Genomic DNA, 15,442 nt, shown 5'->3' with positions numbered 1-15,442 from the left:
GCAGCGACTGCTGCAGCCGAGGCAGGAGAGAAGGAGCCACAACAACACTCGTGGCGGAGGCAGCTGCCGAACCCTTCTCCAGAGGCCGCGCGGCCGCTCCTTCCTCCCCGCCCGCCTGCCTTCCTTTCTCCCGGACTCTCTCTGCGAAGGCGAAGCCGGCGGGGCGTGAGAAGGGGCGCAGGCCCATGGCAGGCAGGCCGCAGCGGTAGTGGCGGCGGGGCCCCGGGCGAGGCCCAGGGAACGCCCCTCCCCTCCTCCTCCTCGCTTTGGGAGACTGAGTCCGCCTCGCGGGCGGGTCCAGCCTCTGGGGTCGCCTCTCTCGGCGGTGGCATGCAGGGTGAGTCGTGCACTTCGGCCGAGGGACGGGCGGCCCTGCCTCGAGAAGTCTGCCATGGGCGAAGTTTGTTTATTTGTTTTTGTTGTTGGGCGTGTTTGTCTTGAGCCCCCCTCTCCAGCCGTGCTCCCTCTAAGCTGTGGGGTCTTGAGGGCCAAAATTCCACTTTGTGAGTGGCTGGCATTAAAGTTGTGAGCGAGCGAGTTGTGATTGGGCTGCTGCTTAAAATGAGTTTGTTGTGGAGCGACAGGCTGGCCGCCGCCAAGGCAGGAAGGGCTGTGGCCGGAGCCGGGACCCTGACAGTCAGGGCCAGAGAAGGGGGGGGAGGGCATCACGCCACTCCCAGTGATGTGTGTGCGGGCCCCCCCCTTTCCCCAGGGCCCCCTCACTAGGAGGGCTTTAGCTACGGCCCTGCCCCCAGCTGCAGCGGAGCACCGTTGAGGGCTGGTAGTACCGGGTAAGCTGGGAGGGGGGGGTTCCCCCCAGAAACAGCCTCGCCTTTGTCCCGGGCCAGCCTCCGAATTCGGAACTCAGATGGCTAACGGGGAAAGGCGAAGGTTTCAGGAGGAAAAGGAAAAGCCGGATCCTCGTGGATCCCCTCGCTCGGGACTGGATAAAAGCCAGATGTGGGTAATTTTAAAGGGATCCTCATGAATTCATATAATTTCTTACACTGAAACAAAATAAAACCTCCCTCACGTTGTAGATCATGTTGTAGTCTATAGTCCGCAGCAGGACAAAAACCACAGAACCACAGCTTGGTGGCATCACCACAACACAAAAAAATGGTTTCAAAGCAGGGGTCTTCATGGGTCCTCACGATTTCTGCACTGGGTCACCCCATATTCTGGATCAAATCTTGTATTGTGCCCATAGCTACAGACTAGTAAAATCATAGATCCAACTGCTTCATGCTGCTGCCATGGCACAAAAACGTAGTTATAAAGCATGGATCTTCATGATTTTTGTATTGAGGTCACTCCAAACTCATCATCAAATCACATACCATGGCCACAGATTTTGCCATGAAAATCTTGCATCTACTGCTTCACGGCACTGCCACAGCGCAAAAAGCATGGATCCTCAAGATTTTTACATTGAATCATCCCAAACTCAGCATAAAATCAGATATTATGTCCATAGCCACAGATTAAAGGACAAGCATCATGGATCCACTCCCTTGTGGCAATACCACAACACAAAACTGTGGTTCTGCAGCACGGATGCTCATGGATCCTCACAGTTTTTCATCGAGTCACCTCAAGTTTGCCATGAAATTACATGTCATGCCTATAACCACAGATCACACCAGAAAAGTCAGAGATCCACTGCTTTGTGGTACCACCAAGGCACAAAAACATGGCTCTGAAGCACAGATCCTCATGAATCCTCAGGATTTTTACACTGAATCATCTCAAACTATCAAATCACACACATTATGTCCAAAACCACAGATTATACCAGAAAAATTGTGGATTCACTACAAGGTGGCACCACCATGGAGCAAAAACATGGTTCTGAAGCACAGATCCTTATGGATCCTCAGAATTTCTATTTTTGGTCACCCTAAATTTATTATACAGTCACATATCATGCCCATGAACACAGCTTGCCCCATAAAAATGGATCCACCACTTCATGGCACTACCAAAACATAAACATGTAGTTCTGAAGCATGGATCCTCAGGATTTTTTCACTGAGTCACCACAAACTCACCATCAAATCACATATCATGTCCATAGCCACAGAAAATGCAAGAAAAAAACACTGATCCACTGCTTCATGGCACCGCTACAGTGCATAAATGTGGTTCCTAGGTATGATCCTCAGGATTTTTGTATTGGGTCACCCCAAACTCACTATCCAATCCCATATCATACCCTTGGACACAGATTACACCACAGAAATGACAAATCCACTGCTTCATGGCACCGCCACACTGCATAGATCCACAGGATTCAGATTCATCATCCAATCACATACAGTGTGATTGCACCACAAAATTACATATGCACAGCTTCATTGCAGTGCCATGGTGCAAAAATGTTGTTCCAAAGCATGGATCTTCAGGATTTTTACATTAGGTCTCCCCAAACTGACCACCAAATCACTAATTGTGTTTTTGGCCACAGACTGCACCACAAAAATCACAGATCCACTGCTTTGTGGCATTCATGGCACAAAAATGTGGATTCAAAGCACGGATTTTTGTGAATTCATATGAATTTTATGTGGGATTACCCTAACTCACCACCAAAACACTTATCACACCACAGAAATCACAAATCTACCATTTTATGGTGCCACCATGGATCGTCATGATTTTAAAGTGATGTCACACAAAACTCACAGTCCAAGAGAATCCTAGTATTTATGCTGGGTGTGCACCATGGGAGTGCCACAAAGACTAAGATTTGTGTTCTTAATGATTGATTCCGTGGGCATGGACATGATATGTGATTTCCTAATAAGTTTGAGTGAGTCTACCTAGAATTCCTGAGGATCCATAAGGATTCAGTGCTTTGGATCTATGTTTTTGTGCTTTGGATCTGTAGTGGTGCCATGAAAAGGTGGACCCATGTGTTTTGTGGTGCAATATGTCATCATGGATGTAATACATGATTTGTTAGTGATCCCAAATAAAATTCTGAGGATCTATTCTTCGGTTCCATGTTTTTTGTGCCATGGTAATGCCATGAAGCACTGGATTTGTGAATTTTGCGCTGCAATCCGTGGTCATGCATGTGATAATGTCAGACTCCTGGACAAAGTTACACTCAACAACACTCTCTGGCAGTGATTTGTTTATTGAGAAATAATCATGTTCCAGGCCAGACCAGTACTGTGTCAGAACTGGGGTTCTGGCAGGAGAATCCAAAGATATACACAGTTCAAATGAAGCTCCCCCCCTCCAGTACAGCCAATTGCACTCCGCAAACGTCCTGTCAGAGGATAAATGAACACCAATCTGACATCAGGAATCACAAGATTGAGAAACCTGTAGAACACTTCAACCTTCTAGGACATTCAATGGCTGACCTCAAAGTAGCTGTTTTATTACAAAGGAACTTCAGGAACAGAATGGAAAGTTGCTGAATTACAAATTATTACAACAGTTGGGGGGAAAACCTCCCCAGGACTCAACAGGGATATTGGATTTTTATCCCATTATATATGCTATCCCATTATATATGCTAACTCATTCAGTCCTCACATATGTATTCTCAACAAGAAGAACTATAAATCCTCTATATTTTTGTGTATTTTTTTCATAATAGTATATTGAATACTGATGTCTGTTGACATTACATCCAGCTCGAAATATACTGTTAAGTGCCCTCCACACACCCTCTGCACCTCAGAAGAGATAATTAAGATTCTGTTACTTCCCACAATTAGAAAAAACACCTTTAGATATTTATCTGCTATTGTGACATATTTATTGCTTTACAACTGTTGACCGTATAGCCTTAATTTGTTATTGTTTTTTACTTTGCATAACTTACATCATGTTACATGTTAATTTGCTGTTAAATCCTTGTCTATAAGTTTAGAACCTCATCTGCCATTCCAATGTATTTGAAAAAGTGTGCCTTGAACACAAAAGCTCATACCTTGAATAAACCTTTGTTGGTCTTAAAGATGCCACTCTACATTTGTGGTTCCTATGAGTTATGCCTGCATACAATGAAAAGGACGATCTGTTGACCACCAAGTTGGTGGCCTTTTATGAGCACCTAAAGGACCCTGCCACTCCTTTGTCCCAAGCCACGGTGCTCTTGCTCTTATTGGATCCAACCAACGGGATACTAGAAGCTCTCTGTCTCTGAGGTGATGGTGGTGTTCATCGTGGGACCGGACCTTGAACTTATCAAGCATCTGAACTACTACTGGGGTGGTCAGATATGCTCCCTCTAAGCTGTGGAGTCCCATGAGCAAAAATTCTACTTTGTGAGCTACCAGCATTAAAGTTGTGAGCAAGTGATTTGGCTACTACATAAATTAGTTTGCTCTGGAGCCATCCTTCCTGAGCTGAGACAAAAATGTGTGAGGCGGAGGCTAGAAAACTGTGAGCTAGCTCACACTGACTCAGCTTAGAGGGAACACTGGTGGTCAAGTGCCTGGAACTGTGAAGCCAAGTTCAGATTCTAGGCCAGAAAGAAACTGGGTGGTTGGTCTGTTGATGTCTCACAAACACCAGATGCGGTTCTGCCCCTTCTCTGCTGTAGCCTGACCACACCCCTCTTCAGTGGCTTAGGTCCAGACAGACAGAGTGAATGGCTAGCGCAAGGTCATCCAGTGAACTTCACAGCAGAGTGATGCTTTAAACTTGGGTCTCCCAAGTCCTTGTCTGACACTCTAACCTGAGGTTCCTGCAGGCAACTTGGGAATTTTGAGAGGGGGTGGTGAGCACCATCGCAGAATGGCTGCCACAGGACACAGAACCAAACCCCAAATGGCTGCTGCAGGAGATGGAGCCAAACAGATACCTCCCCATTAAACCTCAAGAGAAGAAGTAAAGTCTGAAAGGGGAATGGAACCACACAGGTGCTTTCCAGTCCTGATTCTCCAGTGGGAAACCCTTTGTGAGGCAAAGCACCCTAATTCCTCTCAAGGGTTAATGTGATTATCAGCAGGCCTGCTTTGGCTTGCAGGCGTCCATAGTTTGGATCTTCCTTACCTCTTTCAAGGCCAGATTCAAGAATGGGGTAATTGGCTAATTGTGAGAACCTGGGCTCAGTTGTGTAACTAGATGGGAGGGGGGAATTAAGAGTAAATGTTGACATCTTCTGGAAAGTTCCATCAAGGGAGAGTCATGATTGGGCTCAAGAGACCACCTTGTGCCAGAGGACAAAAGACTATAATGAGGCCAGAGGGAAGCCATGCTAACTTTATGCTTGTGCCAGGCTAGTACGCTTTGATATGGTATGCTACATCATGATAGACAGCAACATGTAGAATGCTTTAGGCTGTAGCTTAGATTCTTATGCTGCAAGAAGGTGAGCCATCCAGTACTAAATGTATTTAAGTCAGCCTTTTTATTTCTCTGTTGCTAAGCCATAGAGACTGTACTGCATAGTGATATCCCTTTTTACTTGTTCAATAAACCTGTGCATGTTTTTCCAAAGGTTTGCTGTACTTGTGGGCATTTAACCTCAAGGACCCACAGGGCGAGGCACTGCTCAGGGAAACAGGAGAGGTGGCCCAGGGGGACGCAGGCTTGAGTCCCTGACACCCTTTCATATGAATGAGGGCAGCCAATAACAAGACCTGCCTTACAACGGCCCGCTCACTTTCTGAAAAGCTTGGTGGACACCATGGGAAGTACTGGTGGGCATCATGTTGGGCAACCCTGTTCTAACCATTATACCTGTCACTAAGTTGCAGCCTAGGATCGGCAGAGGGGTAGTACACATACACCTAGTTTCTTTAAATGAAACTAAGTCCTCAGGGCCGGATGAACTGCATCCAAGGGTACTAAAAGAACTTGTGGATGTAATTTCTGAGCCTCATTTTTAAGAATTCTTGGGGAACAGGTGAGGTGCCAGAAGATTAAAGGTAAAGGTTCCCTTGCTCGAAAGCCAGTCGAGTCCGACTCTAGGGTTGCGGTGCTCATCTCCGTTTCAAAGCCGAAGAGCCAGCGCTGTCCGAAGACGTTTCCATGGTCATGTGGTCGGCGTGACTAAACACCAAGGCGCACGGAACGCTGTTACCTTCCCAGCAAAGTGGTACCCATTTATCTACTTGCAATTTCTTGCTTTCGAACTGCTAGGTTGGCAATATCTGGAACTAGAGACGGGAGCTCACTCCGTCATGCGGCAACTCGGGTCTTGAACTGCTGAACTACCGACCTTCCACAGCCTGCAGTTCAGCGTCTTAACCACTTGAGCCACCGCAGAAAGATTGGAGGCGGGCAAATGTTGTCCCCATCTTTAAGAAGGGGGAAAAGGAGAATCTGGGAAACTACTGACCCATCAGCTTGACATCTATACCTGGGAAAGACAGGTATAGACGTCAAACTGACAGTCCTTGAGCATTTAGAGGTTGGCAACCAGGTGGGATCTTCTCCCCCCCCCCCCAGATAATAAAAACTAGGGAAGGTGAACTGACATTTTAAAAAAAACAGAGTATCGTGTAACTGTTAGAGCCGGACTAGGATCTGACTGTAGGTGCAAGCTCAAATCCCAGCAGAAGCCTGCAGAGTCTCGCCTCTCTCTTTTTCAGCAGAACCAGTGTCCGAGGGTTGCTGTAAGGCCCACTAAGGTTGCCAGCCTCCAGAGGGCCAACAAACCACGGTAACTGCACAGTTCAACGACCAAAAATAGAACAAACAGTGCAGGAAAGAAAATATAAAAATAGTGGTATTATTGAGCTCTTGTAGAAATTAAACAATATCAAAATAGAATGATTCCACAGTGAACACGGGGGTGCATAATATCCATTCAATGACAATCCATATTTCATATAAAAGACGTACACAAAGTATGATTTCCAAATATTTGATGAGGATGATCATATAAGAAGATTCCAAGGAAGGACCAGATGCAAACGGTTCCAAAAGAAGACTCTTCTAACGAGGGTGCTAGCTACAGTCTATCTCGTTTCACTGTAAAGCTTTATCAAAGTAGAACCGGTGCTGTTCTTTGCTGTATCAACAAACAGGAGTGCTTGATATGGAATTACCCAAACAATTCAAAAACCGGTGATGTTCTTTGCTGTGCATTAAAAGGATAAGATGTGGCAAACATTTCAAAAGACTGTAGAAACATCTTACATGCCGACCAAAAGCATTTTACAAAACGTACCTACATCAACAAACGTTGAGTGCTTGATAGGGAATTTGTTCAATTTTTGAGCCTCCAGATGGAGCTGGAGATACCCTCTTAAGAAAAGCAGGGCCAAAATAAATCAATGTATTTAATAAATAAGCAAGTAGATCCCATCTAGTTGCCAGCCTCCAGGTAATGGCTGTTGATTCCTCCCATTTGCCTACCTCCAGTTGGTGCCTGGAGATCTTATGTAGTTGCCAGTCTCCAGGTCAAACCTGGAGATCCCACCTGGTTGCCAAGTTCCAGGGCCTGCCTGGTTGTGAAACTTCAGGTAAGACTTGGAGATCCATGGTCGCCAACCTCCAGGTCATGCCCAAAGACCCCTAGTTGCCAGCCTCCAGGTACCGGCTGGAGATCCCCCTGGTTGCCAAATACGACAGCATGCTTTAGTTTGTCTAAAAAAATAGATTTATTTTTGTATTTAGGTATTGTGCAACTTCTACCAAAGGAATGTTGAGAACACCTGGCAAGAGCACACCAGGGACAGATAAAGGTATATCTTTTTGTGCAAGGGAAGTGTGAGCTTTTGGGCCCTCCGAAATGAGGGTCTATTTTTAAAAAATCAGTGCTTATAGCTGACAGTACAATTAAGTCCTATAAACATTCTTGTGTCCCACACCGTTAGAACAGACTGGGAGTTCTGTGGGAAATCATTTAGAATTATCCTGATCATAACTTACTTTTACTACTAGGCTCCACAGAGTTAACGAAACGTATCCCCGAGAGAAAGAGAACCCCATAAGAAACTTCCTTCAGGTGATCTTTTGCCATACATCTCTTTCTCCAAGCCCCAGCACATTTTCCACCAATCAGAAGCAATGAGAAGACAGCTCAGTTCTCTAACACACAAGAGTCAGTCGTGAAAAGACACTGCCTTCTCACTCTCCTCCTCATAGGCACAGGATGGGTTGCAGGGGGGTCAGATTCAGAGAGAGACAGAAAGAGAGAGAGAAGCCCCTGCAAGCAAGAACAGTCCAGGAAGCTGAGTCAGTCCAGGTAGCCATGCTAGGGCTGCATCCCTCAGAGAAGGGCACATCGGAAAATGCTGCTTTTCTTCTGTTGCTCTGGGCTGATTTTCACACCCTGGCTGCAGCCTTGAGGGCTATTGCCTTCCTAAACAGTCAGACAAATGACAGAAATTAGTGGAGCAGCTGTAACTCAGAGGTAGAGCATCTACTTGGCATGCAGGAGGTCCCAGGCTCAATCCCTGGCATCTCCAGTTAAAAGATCTAGCAGAAGGTGATGTGAATAACCTCCACGTGAGACTCTGGAGAGCCACTGACTGTCTAAGTAGACAATACTGACCTGGATGGACCGTGATGCTGATTCAGTATAAGGTGGCTTCATTTGTTACTGGAAAGTGCATACAAGAATCTTGTCTTGTTTTTTCCTGTAGTGTATGGCTTAGCTTGCTCCCTCAAGTCAGCCTGTTTGTCTTTCTGCAGTAAACTACTATGGATTCTGGGTGCTGATAGATTGCCTTGGGCCCTGATAGACTGTTTTAACCTGCAGTTTGGTACTTCTTTCTATACAAAGGGACTTAATTGCAGGTAGCAAACTCACCAGTTTCCTGTCCATTTTTGCCTTGATGTCTTTTGCAAGAGTAAAAAATGCCTAAAATTTAAAAAAGAAACGTTAACATGTTAAGAGGACAGAAAACTGCTCTGCTGCTAAGGGCTCTCTCCCCCCATTCCCGCTGACCTCTCCGGAGTTCTTCCCATGTCTTCCACAAGCTCACTATCTGGCCTAGAGTACATGCATAGACACAAACAAATCAAGGAACAAGATACTTTTGTCAGTCCCCAGACATGCTGCTGACATGCCAAGACAATCATTGTGATCTGCAGGAAAGATCAACAGGCTTCACCCCAAGCGCGAGAGCGGGTGATCAGTAAGGGGTATTGGTGCCTCACTGGGTGCAAATTTTCCTAAGGATCCCAACTAAGGAGCTGAACGGGTTGTTTGTTTTGGATCACTGAACTTCTCCTGTTAGAGAAGTGTTCTGGGTTTATACTCGAAAAGCTACTTAGCCATTTGGATTGAATGAAAAGGTTGGATACGACTGACACTGCAGCCTCACCATTTGGTTTTAAGAGGTCACCTGCCTTGATAGGGGACCTGTCTTGGCGTGGTTTTTTGTCAGAACAGTAACATCCAGGTACCACTGAAGAGAGGGTAGCAAATAAAGCCGCAGAAACACAGATTTTCTAGTCAAATTAGTGACGGGGGCTCTGCTTCCCTTCAAAGCAGCTAGGTGTTTACACCCAGTTATCTGTGCTAATGGGCAGTTCTGTTCTGCTAGTGCTGGCACTCTTCTGTGGCCATGGACAAGTGCCTCCCGCTTCAGAAAAAGATTCCTCACAGCAGAGGAAAGCCCCGCTGGTGGACCTCCTGATGGCGCCTGGGTTTTGGCCTCTGTGTGACACAGTGTGCTGTACTGGATGGGGCACTGGCCCGATCCAACATGGCTCCTCTTACGTTCTTAGGAACAAATCTATAGGATCCAACCCACTGACCAGAAAGTTGTCCAGACCTGATCTTGGGATCCTACCCATTAGCTGGATGTGGATGTTTGACAGGGCTTCCATTTGACCAGAAAAGATACTTCTACTATTGGAAGACACCTCAGCATGAAGACAAAAAGTCAACACTTACATTTTCTATATTAATGTTTGCCTTTGCGCTCGTCTCCACAAACTTAATTCCAAAACTAAGGGCCAGCTGAACAAAAAGAAGGAGAGATCACAGGTCAGCTACACAGCCACAGCCTACCCTCTCAGTCCCTGACAAAGCAGTCACATTACAGAGAAATGCTGCAGCAACTCAAAGCCACATCTGCATCCCTCTCATACAAACGGGTGTCCTGACAAAAGGTAATAGGGAGATTGTATTTTGTTTTCGGATGTTCCTAATTAATTAGACTCTGTGAAGAAAAAATCCTGTCACAGAAGTTGCTCCTGCATTTGGAGAAAGGCCCACATTTCTCCCAAGGCCTCTGACAAGCGGACAGACCGAATCAAATCTGATGCTGGGAATCCCATGAAAGAGCTCCCAAGTATCTTTTTCCCCCTTTCTTTCAAGTGCCTTAATTCAGAAGGGAAATCCAGAGCAGGGAGAGGGATGAGTGTGCTTTAAGAAGCTCTACAGGGTCATTTCATATCAGGAAAAGAGCCTGGAAAATGCAAGAGAATCAGTTGGACGTAGCAGCTAGAGTGTTGGACTAGGGTCTGGGAGACCCAGCTTCAAATCCCTACTTTACCGTGGAAGCTTCCTCAGTGACCTTGGCCCAACCGCACTCTCAGCCTAGCCTACCTCACAGGGTTATTGTAATGATAAAACCAAGGAGAGGAGAATGATGCCAACTGCCTTGAGAAGAAAGGCAGGGTATCGATGAAGTAAATATTATCATTGTAAATCTCCTCCCGTGCCATATGGTCTCAGTCTGATCTGCGTGCTTTCAAAAGAGGTGCTCGTTCAAGAAACTTCTAGCATCACAGCTGGTTTAGGCAAAACAAGTGGAAGACAAGAAATCCATTTAAGTCTCCTAAAGTGTGGCCAGATCAGGCAGCACCCAAGGATCTTTTCTTTTTCTGCCCCAGGGAAGTACTCTTGCTTGCTCACGCTGGATGTTCTTTTTTCCCCAGACTGTTCAGGATCTCTTTCTCATACCCACAGGCTGGAGACGCCCTCACATAGCCAGGCCCTTGAGAGACAGGAATAGGTAACAGAGGCACCTGCAAGGATAGCTCCTTCACTTACTGCTCATGCACAACTGAAAGCAAGGACAGGAAACATAAGAACTCCCACCAACCTCTCCTCAAAGATAAGCACTGCTACAGAAGTCTAGATGGTGAAGTTAGTTTATTTCATGTCTCTCGATGCCCCCTAAAAGCAGCCTCCGGATCACGCTCACCTTCTCTCCTTGCTCTCTGGACACTTGCCGCTTGTGATTCATATCGCACTTGTTTCCAAGGATCATTTTTTCTACATCTGGAGAAGCATGCTAAGAAGAAGAAGAAGGCACGTGGTGAGAAAGCAACCCAGACTGAGGCTGGAAGTCTTGTCATTTGGCAGCCAAGAGAAGTCTTGCTGCCCCAAGAATTAGCAGAAAGGTCCTATAAAGAGAATTTCCCCTGCATTTCAATCAAGTAATGGCACCAATTCAGATGAATTGAATTAATGATTTAGAACAGTGATGGCGAACCTTTTAGAGACCGAGTGCCCAAACTGCGACCCAAAACCCACTTATTTATCGCAAAGTGCCAACACAGCAATTTAACCTGAATACTGAGGTTTTACTTTAGAAAAAACAACTCATACATTAACTTAAGATGATCCAAACAAAGTAAGGAAAGCAATCCCAAATGCTTTCATTTACTTAAAATTATTTGGCAGAGAATTCGCGACACTTTAATGATGGTCTGGGCCTGGCTGGGGCAATGTCACGCGTGCCCACAGAGTGGGCTCTGAGTGCCACCTCTGGCACCCGTGCCATAGGTTCGCCACCACCGGCCTAGAGCATCCATTAGCAGCCCTTTTCCCTTCAAGACAGCTTATAAAAAACACAGAACACTGTATGGGAACCTACCTCTTCAATGTTCCTGATCCAGTTACGGATATTTTCAAAAGATTTCTCGTTAGTGATATCATATACCAGCATGATACCCTAAAAAGAAGGGAGAGACACAAACAAGAAAGGCCAGGTTCAGAGTTGCTTTTCCAATTCCTTAAGGGTCTGGTTAAAGAATGTCCATGTTGTAATAGAGATGGCTTAACAGAGAGGAATGGGGAGGCTTTTTTCAGGGAGCAGCACTGCAGACAGGAGAAAAATCTAGTTGACAGAAAAAGAAACAGTCAACTCAGTCACTCAAGCCTGAGTCACAGGTAGTATAGTTTAACCTATGTTCCATGGAACTGCCTTCAAAGAAGATTTGGAAATCCCAGAATCCAGTGAGCCAGGCCAGGCCATTCACGGGAATGTGCCACAGTGAACAGACGTTGCCTGCCTGTGTTGCTGTCCTCACTGGTTTTAGCCTTCTTCCCAAGCACTATTCAAAGCTCTGGGTTTGAGCCAGGATTTCTACATGTCTGTTTTTCCCTGCATGAACCTACCCAGTCACTGTGGAGGCACCTGTTTGAGGGTCTACACATTCTGCCCCAGGGAAGTACTCTTGCTTGCTCATGCTACTTCCTCTGCCTTAGAAATGACCTCCCCAGAGACGGTCACCTGAATTCTATCTTGCTGTCACTGAGGTGCCACACGAAAACCTCCCTTTTGTGTGATTATATATATTCTTATTTATTTATTTATTCAGATTCATATTCCGCCCTCCCCACAAGTGGGCTGAGGGTGGACTACAACAGCAATTTGAAATACCAATTAAAGCAATATAGGAAATAGTTAAAAAGAATACGAGTTGAGAACAGATGGTGCTATAGTTTACAAATACAATGTTCTCAAGACTGGGCCATAAACCAAACTATAAGATCTTCTCAGATGGGCCATATCAGATGGAAAGCTTCAGCAAGGGAGACCAATAAGATGGAATAAATGGACACCCACCGTCTCACCCACAGGCCTGGTGGAACAACAGTTTTATCAAGTACTGCTGATTTACAACACACTTCTTTAAGGTGGGCGGCTGTGTTGGTCTGAAGCAATAAAACAAAGTTAGATTCCAACGTCACCTTTAAGACCAACAAACTTTTATTCAAGGTGTGAGCTTTCGTGTGCACACACTTTGTCAGACGATGAAATGGAATTATGCATCATAGTCGTATATATAGGGGTGTCTTGTTAAATTAGCATGCAAAATACTGAAGATATTTTTCAACAGATCAAAAGAGTGGCAAGTGGGGTTTCTGGTTATCATCTGCTTGGGTTCAACTGGGGGGGGGAACAACTTAGGTAATAAATATGTCAAAACTGGAGACTGATGTGCCCTAAATTGTGAGAATCCCATTAGGCCCCATTCATCTCCTTCCTAGCATGGAGGCTAACTTTACAGCATCTTGGCTGTGCAGAGTACTTTCCTCCTCCCCAAAACTGAGAACTACATTTAAATCTACCATTCCAAATTACATTACCTATTCAATTATATTCTTAATTGTTAAGAGTAGTAATATTTACTTCTTTGTTTGCTAAAACATTAATACCCTGCTTTCCTCGTGGTTCAAGGCATCTTCCTTTTGGAAAATAGGAACCCAAAGTAACTAGGTGACTATAGCTAATGAGTGCAGGTAGCCAATGGGACAATCAGAGAAAAGAGCAAGGTGAGTAGAAGATTGCAAGTGGAAACATCAGTGATGCAAAAAAAGCAACCAGGAGCCAGTGCAGGTGTAGCAAAAAACAATGCAATGCGAGCAAAACATTATTTTAGCAGAGACCTCCTGAAGAAACAGAACACAGACAGCACAGGTTGGGATAAGTGGAACGAATATGAATTCAAGAGCTGCCCTGCTGGATCAGACCAGAGAGGGTCCACCTAGCATCCTGTTTTACCCGGTGGCCAATCAGATACCCCAGTGGACCAATAGGGCACAGAGGCCACGGCCTTCCCCTGAGGTCGCCTCCTAAGCCTGGTACTCAGAAGCTCCCTTGGGACTGTGCCTTCCACTGCTGGGGCTCTTGCTGAATCATTAGCAGCTGAAGAGCATTTGCTCAGTCTGCTCCCTCTTCCACCCTTTGTTGAACAACCCGGGCCCTGCTGCTCTGCCAGGCTTCATTGGGCTGGCCGGGGAGGACGCAGGGAAGAAAGCATGAAGGCCACTTGCTTCCTGCTTAAAGCTGTCTTGGAATGCAGCAGCATCGATGGCTGTTGTGTTCCCTCCACCTTTACTGCCACACTCTGAGACCCCTTCAAGGGGGACATCAGCAGCCCACGCACCAACGGGCCTTGCCTAGCCCCATGAAGCCTGATGCAGCAGCCACTCAGACGACACCTGGCTCCTCACGCCAATCATTCTTCCCTCCCAGCCTCACAGGTTTTACTGTTCTACTTAGGAATCACTGCTATCAGACTCCAGCACTGTTATCCTTCAAATGTTTTATTTTGTAACATTACTATGGATTCTGTGGATCAAAATCCACAGTAAATACTGGCTTCTCAGATACCCTGACCTAAAGTGATGGGAGAATTTGTTTGGTTGGAGTAGGGTCCAAAACAGCAGAATCACCCCACTTTCTATATTTGATAGACAAGCTTTATCTCCCTTCCCCCGGTGTACAGATGCACAGAGACAAAAATAAATGGGTATTCCCATACCTTCCATTTCTTTTTCTCTAAAGCTCCAAGTCTCAGAGTACTCAAATCACCTTAACTTCCAGTATTTAAGCCACAGGCCTGTTCTCCCCCTGCCCCCAACACACATAGCTAAAAACAGAGATATCCCCATATCCTCTGTTTCTTCTTTACAGCTGCAAGTTCCAGGACACCAAAATCACCTTAACTTCCAGTATTTGAACCACATGCCTCTGTTCCCCCACAACACAGGTATCTGAAGACGGACATATTCTTACCCCCTCCATTTCTTTTTCCTTAAAGCCGCAACTCCGAGGATCCCAAAATCAGCTTAACTTCCAGTACATGGTCTGTTTTGATGATCCACAGCTTGAAAGGAGGGGCTTTTGGTGGCCATCCCGCTGAATGTGCCCCCAGCCTACCCCTGGGGCCGGCTACTAGGGCAAGGGGAGCCACTTTTCGGCTGGAGCCCACTCCGGCACCGCACCCAGCAGGAAGCATAGGGTGGTGGGGGGTGTCAAACTCCGGGCAACTCCTGAAAGGTGTTCCCCCCCCCTGCCCGCCTCTTTCACCTCCCGCATCCAGTTTTAAGCAGCCGTGGTTGGTTAGGTGCCTGCAAAGGTGGTGGGGGGCAGGTTGGCCTAATGGTAGGACTGGCCCTGGGCTTTCGGCATAACTTCCCAAAGATCGAAAGGAGGAAAAAGAAGGTAAGGCGGTAGAGAGGGACGGGTGCGCCTGTGTGACAAGTAAATGTCCCAAAGTCCCAGAGAAAGGAAAGTGGAGGACTCGGCCGCCTCTTTACCAGCGGAGAGACTGAGACTGCACAGCTTGGGCCTAAGCAGCTTCATGATGCTACCGTGTTTCCCCGAAAAGAAGACACTGTCTTATATTTCTTTTTTCTCAAGAAGACACACTAGGGCTTATACCACAAATGCATAGAAATCCTGCTAGGGCTTATTTTTTGGGTAGGTCTTATTTTCGGGGAAACAGGGTACCTGGTACAGGGGGGGGGGGCTTGAGGTCCGCTGCTTCCCCC

At 46.3% G+C, this 15,442-nt stretch overlaps 1 protein-coding gene across 1 annotated transcript; it reads right to left on the bottom strand.

Moving 5' to 3' along the window:
• Positions 1-7,578: 7,578 nt before the first annotated feature.
• RAB8A (RAB8A, member RAS oncogene family) lies at positions 7,579-11,826 on the bottom strand. Its single transcript, XM_015424658.1, has 5 exons — positions 11,754-11,826; positions 11,079-11,168; positions 9,821-9,886; positions 8,729-8,779; positions 7,579-8,278 (listed from the first exon to the last, which is right to left on the bottom strand). The coding sequence occupies exons 1-5, from the start codon at positions 11,823-11,825 to the stop codon at positions 8,186-8,188; spliced, it is 372 nt and encodes a 123-aa protein (XP_015280144.1). The 5' UTR covers position 11,826; the 3' UTR covers positions 7,579-8,185.
• Positions 11,827-15,442: the final 3,616 nt, after the last annotated feature.

The sequence above is a fragment of the Gekko japonicus genome, unplaced genomic scaffold (genome assembly GCF_001447785.1).
Source record: "Gekko japonicus isolate JY-2015 unplaced genomic scaffold, Gekko_japonicus_V1.1 scaffold596, whole genome shotgun sequence".
Classification (NCBI taxonomy): Eukaryota; Metazoa; Chordata; class Lepidosauria; order Squamata; family Gekkonidae; genus Gekko; species Gekko japonicus.
Note: the sequence above shows the minus strand (reverse complement) of the source record. Positions and strands in the feature narration are given on the sequence as shown.